General features: G+C 41.1%; 3 protein-coding genes across 3 annotated transcripts; 2 read left to right on the top strand and 1 right to left on the bottom strand.

Moving 5' to 3' along the window:
• Positions 1-3,858: 3,858 nt before the first annotated feature.
• LOC149279377 (retinal homeobox protein Rx1-like) lies at positions 3,859-5,634 on the top strand. The gene is made up of 2 exons (XM_089501292.1): positions 3,859-4,101; positions 5,194-5,634. The coding sequence occupies exons 1-2, from the start codon at positions 3,859-3,861 to the stop codon at positions 5,632-5,634; spliced, it is 684 nt and encodes a 227-aa protein (XP_089357418.1).
• A 1,411-nt stretch (positions 5,635-7,045) lies between these two features.
• MRPL54 (mitochondrial ribosomal protein L54) lies at positions 7,046-8,994 on the bottom strand. Its single transcript, XM_089501277.1, has 3 exons — positions 8,910-8,994; positions 7,480-7,636; positions 7,046-7,178 (listed from the first exon to the last, which is right to left on the bottom strand). The coding sequence occupies exons 1-3, from the start codon at positions 8,992-8,994 to the stop codon at positions 7,046-7,048; spliced, it is 375 nt and encodes a 124-aa protein (XP_089357403.1).
• Positions 8,995-9,673: 679 nt separating this feature from the next.
• LOC149279375 (amyloid-beta A4 precursor protein-binding family A member 3-like) lies at positions 9,674-17,110 on the top strand. Its single transcript, XM_089501275.1, has 10 exons — positions 9,674-10,513; positions 11,002-11,041; positions 14,270-14,415; positions 14,529-14,615; positions 14,925-15,086; positions 15,690-15,854; positions 16,290-16,502; positions 16,612-16,731; positions 16,810-16,950; positions 17,039-17,110. The coding sequence occupies exons 1-10, from the start codon at positions 9,674-9,676 to the stop codon at positions 17,108-17,110; spliced, it is 1,986 nt and encodes a 661-aa protein (XP_089357401.1).
• The last annotated feature ends 653 nt before the right edge of the window (positions 17,111-17,763 follow it).

Genomic DNA, 17,763 nt, shown 5'->3' with positions numbered 1-17,763 from the left:
AGCCCAAGCCAATTCCCCCAACAACCCCCACGTCCTACCTTAAGTTGTGTGTCCTCTTCTAAGCGGAGGGACCTGATGTCAATATGTCATGTTCCAGCACCTAGTTTCTGAAGGATGCTTGGCATGTGAGAAGATCACTACTGAAGTTGTATCTGCTAGGAACAGACCTCTGTTGTGCAAACTGGCCAGTTATAGCTGTTATATAATCATCATTGATCATCGAACCACTGGCCCATGGAGCGGCAACACACTGGGGAACCTGGTCACCCAATAGGGGGATCCACTCAAGAGGAAATAAAATAGTAAAAGTTAAGATTAATAACAGCGTTCACCTGAGGGTTCTTTGAGAGCTGAATGAGGCCATTGCAGAGCCTCTATTCTTTTTTTTTAACACTTTTTATTAAAGTTATACAATATTTTCAAACCAATTACAGCATACACCATACTGTATTGAACCCAAGCCCTCCCTCTTCTCCATTGTTTTCTGTACAATAAAACTATACAAGAGAAGAGAAACATCTCTGGTATAGTGTGAAATCATTCTTAATTCTCAAAACCCCACAACTCTGCATGCACTAAAATGCATTTTTTTGCATTAAAATTACTGCATTCATTAGCTTGAAAAATGCAAGTTTATATTCAACTGGTTTCCATGGGAGTGCTAAGGCGCATGTGTTTCTTGCTTTCAGTAGAGAATGCATGCAGTGTCTTGCTTGTAATAAAATACATTACCGTAATGGACTCCAATACGCATTTTACACAGACTTGAAATCGGGTTTAGGCCTAACAAATATTTGCCCGTGGATTGAAAACTTGTTAAAATATAGAATGATTCTGTGCCAGTTAAATGGAGGGAACCATGGATTCTCTTCTAGGACTTTTGCTTTTTAAGTTGCATTAATAAATAAAAATACTAGAAGTGGGTTATCATAGCAAAACTTTCTACGATACCAAATGTTGTAGTGTTATAAATTCAGCCTATGACGTATGTATGTAGAATGATCTAATTATATTGGAAGAAAGGTAAAAAAACTGCTAATGAGATCCAGGATTTATATATGTTACATAATGCATTTGGATAATAAAAAGACACTGCTATTCATAAGATAAACGGGGTCACATTGTGGAATTCATCACAAGTGGGGTTCTTCGGTTTACAGAAAAAAGCTGAACATTTGATGTATTTTTTATCCTTAAATTATGGCATTTGAAGTCTCTGAAGATATTGATGGGAGATCTTTTTTGCTTCCTTTCTGCCTGGTGTCTGCACGGTCCTCACTAGGATAATCTGTGGAGACCCTAGGCATATGGAGTCCATACTTTCTAATACATGTTACAGAGGAAAAGAACTGGTCCATGAGGTATGCGTTACTATAACTATCTCAGTATGATGTCAAAGAGACTATCATTTGGGCAAGGAGAACCCCCAACGTTTCATTGAGCATTTCTTAAAATGTAAGAATTTAGTTGTTTCTCTTGGTGGACCTCATGCTGAACAAAAATTAATTACCAAAAAAATAAAAGTATAATAAAGGAAATAATAGCAATTTCAAAGTTTGATCAATACCCAATGGGTAATGACAGCTTTTGGCATTAAAGATTTTTAAGAGCAATTGTGCGCAAAACTTTCCTACTGAAGACTAAAATTTGACTTACAGGTAAACTAAACATCAAATGTCACACAACATAAATGCCAAGGCTCACTCTATCCCCAGAGCAGTGCCAATCATCGTTAAGAGGGGGAGGTGACCCTTTAATAAACTCCTGTAATCCCCCCGCGGCTGCTGATTCTCCCTTCAGTGCCTGCGGACATCTGTGAAGATTTCATCAAGATTTCATCCTTGCTGAAACCGTCTCCAACCCCCTCGACCACAACTACTTCTAAAATCCGCAAAGCCGGGAGGACTTTACATTGAAGCTGATCCGTTTGTTTGCTTCCGATTAAGTGTAGTGGTGGAGGAAGCTGCCAGGTAACCGAATATTCACTATTATAAGATGATCAGGAACATCAAGTTGTATATATTATATGGCTTGTGCTGCCATTGTTTGCCCTTTATTATTAATTTATTATTTGACGTTGTTATTTGGCGTGCATATAAATTGTTTTTGTAAATATTAGACATTAAGGCAAGAGATCAATAGAGGGTCTACGTAATCCATTGTCGGTGACCTCTTTGAACTTTTGGGGTAATAGTGAGATTGCAGGGTGAGGAAATAATAATGACTGCTATAAACCATTGGGAACAAGTGCGAAGTAGGCCTAAGTAATGAAATATACAGCAAGAGATATTGAATTTAATATGTAGAAAATTATGTGGTTTTTGGGTAGGTTAGAACGCGTAGGTTATCATTGTATTTGTGTAGCTTTACTGTACTCATGATTAAAACAAAATTAGAAATTAAGTCCTGTAACGACTGTACAATAAATTAATTAGACATCTTAAGAGCAGGATAGGGGACCTCAGTACAAGATCCCACCGATGTCCAGTATAAATGGACCTATATTTAACTATCATCAAGTCTGAACGTATTGCTGACACTTTATATCTGGACAATAGTTGTATATCTACTTGAGTGGAATCTGTATTTAAGGTATATAGTTGTATATATGTCTTTAGTCGTAAACATTAAATATGACTCATATGAGAAGTTCCTTTTGGGAATATGAGTCGTTTATTCTATTGAGTCGTAGGCTACAGTAATGCTATATTTTTGAATACTGTAGGAATATGATGATGTCAATGTCATCTTTATGCCAAATAACTTACATAGGACAGGTTTTCTTATAAAAGAAAGTCTGAAGGTGGATTCCTACAGCAGGACTTTATTTACAGATGTTATAGAAAAGTGTTCTTTTAACATTTGGATGTTAGGATGGATTTAAAATATATTTCATGACAAAAAGTATCTGGTAGGGTTTCAGCATCCACATGAGAAGGCCACACTATTCTGAAAGTGAGATAGATAGATAGATAAAATTAGCTATACCTGCTCTGAATGGTCAATTACAGATATATTGGTATATTTCAGACATCATACTACTGAAACCTGTGGTATTCATTTATGATCATGCATATGATACATGCATGTATGTAGAATAAAAAAAGACCATGGTAGAAAGTCCTAAAGCCTCGAAGGCTCTGAAGTACTGTATATCAATAATACTTGTTTGAATAAATGTGTTACTTCAACAACATAAAGATCTTAGATTATAGCAACGGAAACTGATGTAAGGTCTCAGCAAGACTCGGCAAGCAGTGTCACCATTATAGTTTGGCATATATCTGAAATCCATCGCTATGTAATTCCTCTGATCTCTAGAGGTGTCTTGTTCTGGAAAGCAACTGTGTAGCTGTTTGCTGAATTGAGACAAGACAGAAACTCGTAATCCCCCAACTACAGCAGATCTTGGAATAAGGAGCTTATCGAGGATCCTACAATCTAACTGCAGCAGAAGCAATTATTTCACCAGTACCCTACCTCAAACTACCGATACAAGGTATCATATGGTAGCACCCATTACTCTGTAAAAGAACAGGAGAAGTTTGTTTGTGTATACAAAGCTATACAAAAAGGGTTTTCTTATGGTTATTCTTTGTGCCAGTGGATATAAATTTGCTGATTTCTTGATACGAGGTCAATTTTTACTTCATGTTGGCCAATTCAATCTATGATCATAGCAGTCTTAATATTTACTTATAAACAAATTACAATTTTATTTTTTTTTAAAATGTGTTTCTCCATGACATTAAAAATTGGTTTCGTTTGTTTCTAAAAAAAAATACATTTTGTTTAGAAGAAATGCAAAAAAGAATACAACAAATATGGGCCCCTGTTCCTGTCTTATCAGGCTTTGGGATGTTCCTAGACAAGTGTGATGGTGACTTGGGTGACCTCAGGGGAGGTAGCACACCAACTCCTGGTCCTCCAGAGGGGGAAGAAGATGATCTTCCCAAAAAGAAGCACCGCAGGAATCGTACAACCTTCACCACCTACCAGTTACATGAACTAGAACGTGCCTTTGAGCGGTCTCACTATCCTGACGTATACAGTCGAGAGGAGCTTGCAATGAAGGTCAGCCTGCCAGAAGTTCGGGTCCAGGTGAGGCCAGATTTCTAGGAGAAAAATTTCCATGCTCACATAGATAGCGATGTCTGAAATGAACTAGTTGGCCAATATTCTTAAAACACAAACATTATTGTGTGTGTGTGTGTATATATATATATGCAATTTGTCAAACATCTAAAATTCTCCTAATGGAGAACTAAACTTCTCCTAAATGGATTAAAAAGAGAAAGGAATATGTTCTTGAGCTTGCTTGGCTTCAAAGGGAATTCTCATCATAGGTTTCCTTTTTTATTTTAATTTCACCATTTTTTTAACGTGGTTAAAAAAGTTTTTACAAAATACTACATTCGTAACAGGGATCTTGGCCCAACCTGCTAGACAAAAACACATTGTCATGCAGGCATGTATTAAACAATAGAATGTATCAGTCTTAATCGCGCAGAGGAATTAAGGTCTATGGGTTAAGGAACTTCATTAGATTACCATAAAGAATCAGGTAAGTGTCGTTTTTAAGGTTGAAATGTAACCCAAATAAAATACAATTACCTATATTGGTAGACTCAGGATGTGCAGATAAAGTTAAAGAAAGTCACTCATATATCACAAAAAGACAAATTAAATACATAATTTAAAACCATAGGAAAGGATCAATCACCCAAGTAAAGTTGTATTAAAAGAACAACTTGTACTTAGTAACAATCCTAAAATACTCTGATTGTGTGCTTAATAGTCATGTTTCCTCAGCCGTCTAATAGAATTATTAACTCATCTTAAGTTCCCTTCTTTCTGTTACTACTCTCCCCTAGTTATAAAACACCTCTGTACACACACCATCATCTTTTAGTTCTGCCACGACACGTTTTGTTATATTCCTCTATGTTCTTCTATGTCTCTGGACGGCACCTGCTTAGCACCCTCTCCCTGCTAATCCTTAACTTGAACTATCCAATTAGTAAGCATTTCGAGTCGCTAATGGAATAATCGTTAGCTGGGATCTGGCCTCAGGAAAGCCAATTGCACTTATCCTAAATGCTACAGATTTCTCTCCCTCAATAACACCTGATTACCTGCTCTTGCTCAAATGCCCACTTATTTTCTAATACCTGCAATACTTGCTTAATCCAGGTTTGGTTCCAAAACAGACGTGCAAAATGGAGGCGCCAGGAAAAGTTGGAGTCCTCGACTACTAAGCTCCATGATTCACCAATCTTATCCTTCTCAAGGACTCCGATAGCTACAAATATGGGGTCCCTTACTTCATCTTTGCCTCTGGATCCCTGGCTAACTTCACCCATTTCTGGTGCCACCACTGTCCACAGCATGACTGGATTTATGGCTCCATCTCAGGCTCTTCAGCCCCCCTACCCGAGTCACACTTTCCTGAACAGTGGACCTCCAATGTCTTCTATCCAGCCTCTCAGCAGTGGTGCTTACCAATGCATGGGAGGCTTCATGGACAAGTTTCCCTTGGAGGAGTTGGACCAGAGAAGCTCCAGCATTGCAGCACTCCGCATGAAGGCCAAAGAGCACATTCAGACCATAGATAAGACATGGCAACCTATGTGATGTACAGTAACCATTTTTTAAACCAGATCGCAAAACTATCTGACCACAAAGATGTAGGGATACAGATACATTACGAATGATTTTGTCACAGTTTACAGTTGAATAAGCATGCATTCTTTTGATATGAAGACTGATGTGACACCTGCTTGCATGGCTACATTGACAGGGGAGACCAATGAGAATGTTGCCTCGGTGTATAGGGATGATCATTGTACTTAAAAAGAGATGTTAGCAAAAATCAGCAGTACTAGCACCAAATAACTGAACTTAATTGTAGCTGTCATAGGTGATGCCCAATTATTTGGCTAATCAGCTACACATTAAAATGATATGTTACGGAACCTCCTTGCCTGCCCCACTCTTTTCAAATCCGTGTTTTAGGAGAAAGGCTTCAGTGTGGGACAGTAGAAATCATGTTGGGGATGCTTTAGTGTAATTAATGCAAATCAGAAATAAACCAGGTATTATTTGACGTAACACTAACCGTGATTCTCACTGCAATTGTTTTTTTACTTTTAACAAATTACTTTTACTATCTATTCCAGTTGCTCTTAATAATGAATGAATGAAAGCTGCTACCTCTGGTCTCAGTAGCCTGAATATTACATCTTTTACAAAATGACAATAAGTCTCACTTTGTTTTTGATATAATTTGTCATTACCTTCACGCAGATACCAGTGCACTATATATAGGGAAAGAAACCCCTTCGTTTAAATATTATGCAATATTTAACTTGAAACCTGTTTTTTAAATAAGATTTAAAAAAGACTCTGCCTCTTCACTTTTATGGCTTTAATTCCCTCTTTAAATTACTACTTCATTGTCACCCCACAGCAAGTACATCCAAACACTCTATATGTGCGTGAAAATGTATGAAATAATTTCCAGTTCCAAGTTCTCCTTGGCTAAGCATAATGATCTAATTCCCGTAGACATACATATATATATAACACAAAGTTGTGCTAAAACTAGGGCTGCTCATAGATTGGGTATGCCAGCAGTGCAATGGTAAACAGACTGTAAACCAGGGGGAGATTAGTGACCCTATCCCATTGAGGGTTAACATAGTGGAATTAATTAAGCTTGAACAGTATGACAGCATGGGGTATGGGTACCACGTCTGTCCCACAGCATGAAGAGTAGTGGGACATTCCAGATCTTAAGTACAATAGCCCAGAAAACACAAAAACGTCAATGAAGGATAGCCATACTTTGCTCAATCAAATTGCATGAACCTAAAACAGAAACATCCTTATTATATCAAGGCACAGGGTTTCCAGTCTATAAATCGACATCATTTATTTGCAAGTATTCCTGCTTTATCTGGAGCAGAAAAAAAAAATCAGTGTGTAGTAGCTTTTTAAAGTGTGATGACAGAAAAGAGTCTGATTTAAATCTCAAGTCCCCAGTTCACGGCTTCTTGTTCTTGGCAAGGCGGTTATTCCTCCACATGTGCATCTTTCGAAGCAGCCTCCAGTACTGAGGGGTGTCTGGACTTAGCTCATCCAAGGTTTTAGGAGGACCCAAATCTATCTGGAACAACCTATGTCCCCAGAGAAGAAATGAGAAATTAAGGGTAATAATTAAAATGATTTTATCTATATACAATTCACGAGGGAACATCAAACACAAGCTAGAAACACTGATCTTTATAGCACAACAAATGTTGAGTAGACCACCTACAGCACCAATTTCTTTTTAATCAAATTAACAAACTCAGGCAAGCAGTATGACAGACATTGCTTGTTTCCTACCCTTGATTGTCACAGTGTTAGTCTCTACCACTTCTGATGAAAGGAGGTACCGGCAGGTTATGAATCCTAATGGTATAAAAGTTCACTCACCACTCAGGGTATTCTGAATCTTCTTTTAACTTCACATCTGGTCCAGTTTTGTATATATTGACCCCCATTGCGTGTGTGGTTAAGATTGCTGGGTCTCTGCATACTTCGGGTCCCTTTAGCACCTCTTTGACTGCTCCTTTGCCTTTCCCCTTCACAACTGTGGATTAAAGAGAAGAGTTTTAACCCACATCAACTTAAAACTAGAAGACAACAAGGGATACACGTCTCCTGCTCAGTTAAAGGGACAAATTAGGTGAACAATGAGGCCATGTGAAAGTACTAAAAGAAATTAAATTTAAAAAAAAAACACCTACCCCAGGGAGAAGCTGCAGAGCTCCCAGCCTCATCCGTGCCCCGTCCAACCAGAGGCAGGAAATAGCTCCTACTGAAATCAATGGAAGTGCTTTTCCCACAGGACTCTCATTAGACCCCCGCCTGGAGCATCCGCCAAACCAGCACTGGTAGCTGACTGGCGGTAAGTATATCATGTGCAAGGAGATGTGCCATGCACGGAACACAGCTGGGGGTGAGGAAAGGGGCAAATGGGGAATATACATTTAGGGGAAATCTCATATGCATTAAAGTGCACATGATGAGCAGAGTGCCTCTTAAAATGAGAAAAATAAACCTGATATGATTACTTCTCCAAACTATGACACTCTTCCAAATTAGCATAAAACACCATTTAAATAGACCAAGCAAGAATTCTCATTATATATATATATATATATATATATATATATAAATATATATATGTATTGTAAGTAGCTAGTCTGCAAACCCAAGAAAAACTTGATTACTGAAAATATTGCCATCACCTGCGTATCATATTGTACTCTGGGTTAAATGAAAATTTACAATGTTCCAGAAAAGCTTAAATATATACATATAACTAAATGCAACACCACCACTCCACCAAATGCCGGGAACATTATCATGTGACACAAAAGCAGGCATGGATAGGTTGTTGCCATAGAAAACTGGAAACACTCCTTAAAAGGTTCATGTGATGAAACCTTCAGGAAATAATAAAATGACCGATCTGGTGACATTTATATCTATAGATGGTGCGAGAAGAACCATTTGAGAACATGTGAACCTTTATAACAGGTATTGTGCTCTTCATAAAATATAAAGCAATTGTACAATAAAACATACAAGTATAATAAAGATCGATGTAATTAAGAGCAGGTATTGGAAGATGGCATTAATGCTGCACTAATCTGCTCAACCTCACAGGTCTTAACACAAACTACACCAACAAGGCACTAGAGGAGACATTGAAGGTGATTGTGTCACTAGGACTGGGAAACCGGTGCAAGACCTTCTCTTGCATAATGGAATGATAAATGATATAAAGGCGTTTCGATGAACACCACTGATCTATTTATTTAATCGAGCTGCGGCGGGTAGACATATTCCCCTCTCACCCGCTTTCTTGGCGTAGCCCCTCACCGGTGCCCAACCAAGGCGACCAAAGACCCCCGCAGCACTCAGCACCGCTCTCCCTGCCATAACACCGCACATGTGCAGACACTTCCGGGGCACGCACACAGGGCACGAGTCGAGGCATGCCGGGAAATGTAGTTCACTATCCCCCTCCTCGGCACCGCCCATTAACCCTGTCACAATTTGACAACTTGGCAGCGGGGATGTCCTGAAGAGTACTTGAAGTTATAGACGAGAAGCACCTCCAAAACGAACAGGTTTTAATCGTTTCTTCCGGATATCTAAACTTTTCCTGTGGTAAGTCCTCACTAGTGTTACAAACCTCCAGCGCTTCCAACGTGTACAGCTGTGTTTCCCGTTTGGAGTTTAGTTCTCTACACTTTAAACCGAATTTACGTCGCGATCTTGTCGTGTGCACTACAAGTCCCATAATCCTTTGCGCGGCCCCAGTTTAGTAGAGCCCGGGGTACCTTATGTGGGGTCATGGTGAAGACGGAATTAGATTAGAATGTTTACAGAAATAAGAGGGGGGACTTTATCAGCATGTAGGAGTCGAAGTGTGCACTGAGGAGCCATTTAAAGGGGGTAGATAAGGGAACTAGCTGTATAAAGGTTGGGTAATAGAATTATTAAATGTTACACTGAGTTTTGACATTAGCAGGGAAGCTTACATACATTTTGAGCTATATTAGACTTTCTTGTCTCCCTTTTTCACATTGCATTGGATATCTGAAGTGCTACCACCATGGAGAATGGAATGGATGTCCAAATGCAAGTACCCAACCCCCTCTCCTCTCTCCCAAGGACATATCCTGAACACTCGCATACAGACAATATGAATGCAGACAACATGTTATCCCAACCGGCCCAAGCCTGCGAGGCTGCCTGCCAGAATCCGCCAAGCCAGTGCCAATTGGAGTCCACCTGCGATGAATCCTTGTCTAGAGCGCCGCCGCGTGTGGACAGTTGCCCAGATATGGACACAAGACCTCCACTCACCCCAGAACTCATAGGGATGGAACTGGATGCCCAGCAGGAGGAGGCATTGCCACTGTGTAGTTTCCACATGCAGGAACTGGTAAATCAGCTACCGAGTTTAGATTATGAAACGGGGCAGTCGTATCCTTCCAGTTCCACCCATTGTGGTGAATCAGACCACAAGGAAACAGAGTCGCAAGAGAGCCAGAACGATTGCTCACCCTGTCCTCTGCACATCGTCACTGGAAAAGGCCTATCCCAAGCGCCCCCTAAATTATCTGAGTCTAGTACCCCACTCTGTAGTAGCCGAGGTCTTTTTATGTCAGATACTAGCACAGATGAGCTGTTGAGCCTCTTTCAGTATGAAGACGGTACACTGGCACAAGGGGAAATTGGTATACCGCTTGCTAGGCTGGAGGCCATGCCAAAGAGTGATGCTCCCCCAACTCAGAATGAAGGACAGGGGGACCTCAATTGGAATACAAGGGATACATCTTCCATTTTGTCTGAGATAAGTAGAGAGGATTCATCCGGTAGCTTGGCAGAAGTGACTGAGTCGGCATGGGAAGAACCTGATCAGCCCAAGCCTCTTGCAAGAACCGATATGGTGAGAGATAGGGTTATGCTATACATTTGTGCAATGTAATCATAACAGTAACTGATGTTTGTAACCAATCGACTATCTATCCTTATTTCAAATGTAAACGACACATTTCATAGTCAGGGCAGAACTCTCGCCCTCATATGATTGAATCACATAACAGATGAATTGTCCTGGAATGGTCCCTTTAAAAAGAAAACAAATGGCCCAAATCAGCCCATATTATAGACCGAGTTCCCTGTGTATTAAGGGATTGAGTTATTGTTAAGAATAATGGGGACTCATCTTTTCTGAAGAATCTTGATTGCAGTAATAGTCAATTCAATGTTTTTAGATGATGTATAATGTAACAATACCTCTGGTTGTAAGTTCTCTTCTGTTGGATTTATCAGCTTTTGTCATGAATAAAAGCACTGCAGCACCGGGTTCCCCTTTGTGAGGCTTGATTTGTTTTCCATTCTGCATTTTATAACTGTAAAATCTTTTTTCTGCAGAACCCAGAGCTGTCCTCGCAATACTCTACTCTGGCAAAAGGTAAGGCAGAAGAAGATTCACAATATGACATTAAAAGACTATTCCACTACTACTGTTGCCCCGGAAGAAAACGAACGAAACAAAAACTTATTGTGTGCTGTCAGGGGAGGGCTGGCATCCTAAGGCCCTGGGGGGCAAGTCTAGTCAAGTGGCCCGTTGCGCCACCGAATCAGCACACCGATGATATTGATGTCATGTGATGGGACTGGGAGTAAAATAATTTATGTTTAATACATTCAAAAACAGCTAATCTTTGTAACAAAAAAAAATTGAAAATATGGAAAAACTGGACCCTAGGCATTTCCTTGGGCCCCTGCCACACTGACCATTGATTAGGGGAAGACTGTGAGAGTCAGTACAGTCTTCCCTCCTCCTGACCCCACTGTGACATTGAGAGGTCCTCTCCCCTGTAATCATCCCCAGAGTCCCTTTGTCCCTCATTCACTGAGCCACACCTCTCTTTTACTTACTCCCTGTAGTTCAGGTATAGATCAAATAAACAACACATGTAAACAACACGTGCATGTATAGATCAACTGAATAAGAAATACAAACCCTGTATTTGCAGGTATACATAAATAATGTATGTCAGCATAGCATAGCAGATACAGATCAACAGAATAACACACAAACCCAGCTTTGCAGGTACAGATCAACTGGAAATCACATAACAACTAAGCATTAAAGGTATAGATAAAACCCCCTAAATTACAGGCATAGATCACAGGATGCACACCCCCAAAGCCAGCCCTGGTGTCCACACTTCCCACATAGAACCCGACCAGCACCAAGATAACATTAACCAATTACAGTCCAGCGTGAGCCAACTTTGTCCCCAAACAGCCCGCCCTGACACCAGTACAGGCAACACCGACACCCAAAGACACACACCAGGACAGGCTCTGCCACACAGATATCAGGACAGGCTCTGCCACACTGACAACCAGACACACACACACACCAGGACAGGCTCTGCCACACCGACAGCCAAACACACACCAGGACAGGCTCTGCCACACCGACACCCAAACACACACACACACACACACACACACACACACACACCAGGACAGGCTCTGCCACACAGACAGCCAAACACACAGACACCAGGACAGGCTCTGCCACACCGATATCCAAACACACACACCAGGACAGGCTCTGCCACACCTACACCCAAACCCACACACACCAGGACAGGCTCTGCCACACTGACACCCACATCTAAAATGCTTTCCACACTGGTTTGCTGTTTTTGTTCTTCCCCCTTTGTGTATTGATGCCCCAGCCAGCCTCCCTTTTGTTTTAAAGTATTTCCCCCCACACCCTTGTGTATTGCCCCATGTGGATTTGTGCCCCCAGCCAGCCCCCTTTGTACATTATGCCCTTTGTGTATTGCCCCATGTGGATTTGTGCCCCCAGCCAGCCCCCTTTGTACATTATGCCCCAACACCCTTTGCATTGTTAATGACTGACCCATGTATATTGAACCCAGGCCCCCACCTTTGTGTATTGATTTATGTGGTGCCCCAACCACCCTGTTGTGTACTTATACCCCCTAGCCACCCCCATTTTGCATTTAATTGTTGTCCCAATGCACCCCCCCTTTGAATATGGCTCCCCTTCCGTCTATTACCCCAACTATTTTTTTAACACTTATATTTTTGCTGCCATCCTTCACTGCTACTGTCCTCCAACTTGCTCTTCTACCTGTTTCGAGGAGCTGTTCCGTGTGACTCCGCCCCCTTTAGCGGCCCATCACATTCACAACGTGCCGCTCAAGGGGGCGGAGTCACACGGAACAGGACACTGGGCGATACTGTGGAGGCACGCTGGCCACTTAATGATTTTAAAGCGGCCAGCGTGTCTTACCGCCGCTTTAGGACTCACAGCCACATTGGCTGCAATGGCATCTCGGTGTGCCAGCCACTTCGGCCGGCCCACCGCGGATGCTGCGGGCATTAAAGACGGCCCTGGCGTGGCCGAATCGGCCACTTAAATGGGTGGCCGCGCGGCCGTCTAATGTAGAATCAGGGCGGCCTGGGGGGCAATTGCCCCCGGCCCAGCCCGCCCCTGTGTGCTGTTTATTCACTAAAAGTAGAGTACCTCAATTCACTATTCTTTATGAAGTGTTAACCTCGGGAGTTTTTCCTAGCCAGTAGGGCTGCACTGGCCCTGCATCATGAATTTTTCAATATGTAACGGGACTGAAGAAACCTCACTGTGGTTGGCTCTTCAAAATGTATAGCAACTTAGGTCAAGTGGCTAAAACACAACTTCCTGTAAACTCTCCTGCCAACTTTTCCTTTAGTGAATAAACCCCACTTTTGCATGTTTATACATTTTGCATGATGTGAATACATACAGAAAAGTAGTTAGAATAATGTTTACGCAATAGTCACATATTTAAACATACTACCTGTTACTCTAGTCATGGGAGAGTGCTTAATGTGTCAAGTGTTCATGTTCCAAGTCCCTCAATGTGAATTAACCCCGCGCTGTTACATCGGCAGTAGAATGGGTGGTACTGAAGAGCTGAGTCACTTTAAATGTAGTGCTGTCATACGATGGCACCTTTGTCACAAGTGCTGTTGTTGTCGAGTGGAAGCATCCAGGAGTAACAGCAGCTCGGCAATGAAGCTATAGACCAGGGGTGTCCAACCTGCGGCCCTCCAGGTGCTGCAGGACTACATCTCCCATACTACTCAACCAGCCCCTTAGCTGAAAGAGCATTATGGGAGATAATCAATGCTGGAAGCGACATCAATGCTATGTGGCATTTTACTTTTTTATGTTTAATGACTGGAATATTTTTGTTTGTATGTTTAGACTAGCGATTCTCAAATGTTTTGTCCACTGGTACCTACCTACCCTCCATGCCATTTAATACCCTTTTGGAGTTTTACCGTAATTTTTTTAACCCTTTGCACTGTCCTTTTGCTTAAACTAATGCAAATAGTATTTGTGTTTGCGATAAAAATACATTGAAGGGATATAACTTCATGAGGAATGTGTTGACAGTATAGGTCTCTTGACTTCATACTCCAAGGGATATTTTAGACCAGTTGCGTAATTTATTTATATGGTAGTGCCACTTTTGGATTCCACAATTACTGTAAAACAATATGTATGTAATGTTCTTTTTTTTTTTTTTTTTAAAGAATTTTTTAGATTGTGTTTTAGGTTGGAGCATATCTGAAGGTTAATGTGAAATCTGTCTCACCCCTTTAGTGCCTGGTCCATGTGACCCAGAGGACTTGCTGGATGGTGTGATTTTTGGGGCAAAATACCTGGGATCTACCCAGCTGAACTGTGAGAAACATCCAGCCACAAACACACGGATGAGGCAGGCCCAGGAGGCGGTGGATAGAGTTAAGGTTAGTGGGGGGGGGCATTAATGAGGATGCCTGAGATGGTCTGTAGGATGACTTTGGTTGGGAAACAGAGTCGATTTTCAGCCATTCATAAGAATTTTCTTTGAACTGTTCAGGCACCAGATGGTGAGTCTCAGCCAATGACAGAGGTTGATATTATGGTGTCCACTAAAAGGGTTAAAGTACTGACTGCAGATACGCAGGTAAGACTCTATATTTGTTACGCAACTTTCAAAAGCCACATTCCGTTTGTATTGTGCATTATTTAAACATTAATGTATTTTATACACTATATATGAAAGGTACTGTTTCGCCTACCCTGCTGAACTTGACACTTTTGTAGCCAAATTCAGCCCCAGGCGCGTTCATAGTACCTATCCCATGTATAGATCTTTAATGAAATCATATTTTTCTGGAAAAACTTGTCATGTGACTCAAAAGCAGGACTGCTAGGTCATTGACATCACCATATTATTGTGCAATTAATGTTTTGTCCTTGGCGCATTTTACAGGAGACCTTGATGGAACACCCCCTGCAGACCATCTCTTACACCGCTGATATCGGCAGTATTTTGGTTTTGATGGCACGTAGGAAATCACCACGTGGCCAGGATCAATCCCCTGGCCAGAGGAAGCCACATAAGATGCTGTGCCATGTTTTCCAGTCAAATGATGTAGGTAATCTCTGTGGTATAAATAGTGACAGAGAGAGCCAATGTATGTGGGATTTATTTCTTCTGTGCATTATTTTATGTTTATAATATTTCTCCCTTCTCCCTAAAATAATTTTGTTTTAAATAGCTGTTAATGAAATTAAATAAAACCTTCTTAATCAGAAGTATAGGAGTACTATATAGTGTGTATGTGTGTGTGTACGTTCCTCCATGGGAATTAATTAATTACTGTTAATGGGCAGATTGGGAAGGTTGAGCGATGACGCTGCAGGAGTCTCAGCAACCCAAATGGCAATTATGCAATGCCTATGAAACAAGAAATAGAAACCTATAGTCTATAGTGTGTTAAAAGCTGCAACAGTTTCCATTTAAACAACTATTATATATATATAATAATTGTAGTCAAAACTGAGTGAAAATCAGAAACCTTTTTTTCTTCTTCGTGAATCCTATATATATATATATATATATATATACATACATATATATACATACATGTATGCAAGAGATGAGACACCTTATTTATTACATGTCCAAGCGTCCTGCGCGCTTATCATTGTCCTATTTATCTCTGCCATCTGCCATTTTCATTTCCTTCATCAGGCTCAGCTCATTGCCCAGGCCATCGGCCAAGCTTTTGGATTAGCCTACCAGAACTTCCTGCTTTCAGAGGGTGGGGGGCATGTTGAACCAGGATCCTCTCAAGCGTTTGAACAACTGTACAATGCCGATCTGGCCTACTTCAGCAAGAGCGATAACTGCAGGGAGGTATGGAAGGACTGCTGAAGTTTAATATTGGGTGCCCAACTTCCAATTCCTCACTCACATGTTTTATTATAATAATTTTTTAACATAGTCATATAGTGCCAACTTGTGTGTTTAGCAGGCGAAACCTGTGTGTCGGAAAGCGATTCCTAGTAGTCATGGTGCTTGAGCCCTTGAATGGTTGAGGGCCTCACAGATTTACAGAAAACTTTGAGGCAATAAGTAAGGCATTGTGGGAATTTTTTAATCTGTTGGCCATAGAGATATTTTACGATCACAAATATGATCTGTAAACTTGCTGGCAAATTTTTATATAAGCACCACAAAGCTACCATACATACCTTTCAATTATAACATTCACACCCAGTCACTTATGTACTTCACTCGCAACTGTGTGGAGTAACCATATACAAAACAGGCAATTTCCTTTTTGTTTAGGTTTATATCCAGAAGCAACGAGGAGAGATGCTTGGTGTGGCTGTAGTGGAGTCTGGTTGGGGTTCTTTGCTTCCTACGGTGGTCATTGCAAATTTGATGCATGGAGGTCCAGCGGAGCGCAGTGGCGAGCTAAGCATCGGGGATCACGTGACCAGTATTAATAGAACCAGCCTCGTGGGATTGCCCCTCTCTGCATCCCAGGCACTGATCCGGGTAAAAAAAAAAAATTGGCAAAAGAAAAAAAAACAAAAAAAAAAAACTAGAGCAGGTTATTGGGTGATAAAAGAATGTTTGTGACTGGCGTGTTGATTCACTACCTTAGGAACTGAAAGGACAGCCTGAGGTGATTCTGAACATAGTCCGCTGCCCCCCTGTTATTACAGCCATAATTCAGAGACCTGATGCCAGCCACCAACTAGGATTCTGTGTCGAGGATGGAGTGGTAAGTCTGCACACATTCTGTTAATAAGGCAGGTCTATGTTTATGTCTAAAAAAATAATTTTTTTGCACTCAAAACAGATCTGCAGTCTGGTGCGTGGGGGAATCGCTGAGAGAGGAGGGATCAGAGTAGGACACCGGATTATTGAGATAAATGGGCAGAGTGTTGTGGCAACAGCCCATGAAAAAATTATTCAGACTCTGCTGGAAGCCACAGGGGAGGTAATGAGTGGTTTGATAAAATGTCAAATTAAGCAGCGTGGCTTAAGTGTCTCTTGCTATCAAATACTAAATGTCCCTCCATCCCCAGGTCCATATAAAAACCATGCCAGCCTCTACCTACAGACTGCTAACTGGACAGGAAACCCCAGTTTACCTGTAAAAACATTAAATAAAAAGACTTCTTATGGACTTTCAACAGAAGAGTGGATGCCTTGCTCCATAATCAATGGATTCCAACAATGATATCCTGGAAGATGCGTGTATGTTGATAACACAATGGGCTTGGATGTTTGACAGCTTAAATGGTGCTTTACATATGCTTCCAACCACTTCATTTATGTATGTCTTGCTCTGCTCATTTTTGTTAGGATGTAGAACTGTATTATATGGAGCCTCAATGGCTCCACCAGGGAATATATCGTGTTGTTGGGTAATGGCATGCCAGGAAAAGTGCAATAAGGAAACAGATTCCCTTCGAGGCAAAGAACGGGTCCCGCTGTACTGAAATATCTATTTGCACTACTGCATTGTAAAAAATAGTGACACTTTATATTTGTATTTTTTGTATGTATATATATCAATGTCATTGAAAATAAGATTATTCGGCTTGCTGGAATTGTTATAGGGCAGACATTAGTCCTGCAGTCATTGACAAAATGGTGCTTGAGCTGGAAGTGGTTTACAGTGAGATGTCTTAGGGTCACAGTTCAACTGATAAACGTATCAGCTTCTTATGTTCTTCCAATATCACAATCAGGAAAGTGCCTAGTTGCCATTGTTGAAGACTTGTGCACGCACATGCCATAAGCTCTC

Source organism: Sceloporus occidentalis, unplaced genomic scaffold (genome assembly GCF_023333645.1).
Source record: "Sceloporus occidentalis isolate IW3139 unplaced genomic scaffold, rSceOcc1.0.p SCAF_169, whole genome shotgun sequence".
Lineage (NCBI taxonomy): Eukaryota > Metazoa > Chordata > Lepidosauria > Squamata > Phrynosomatidae > Sceloporus > Sceloporus occidentalis.
This window is presented reverse-complemented; position numbering and strand designations above follow the sequence as displayed.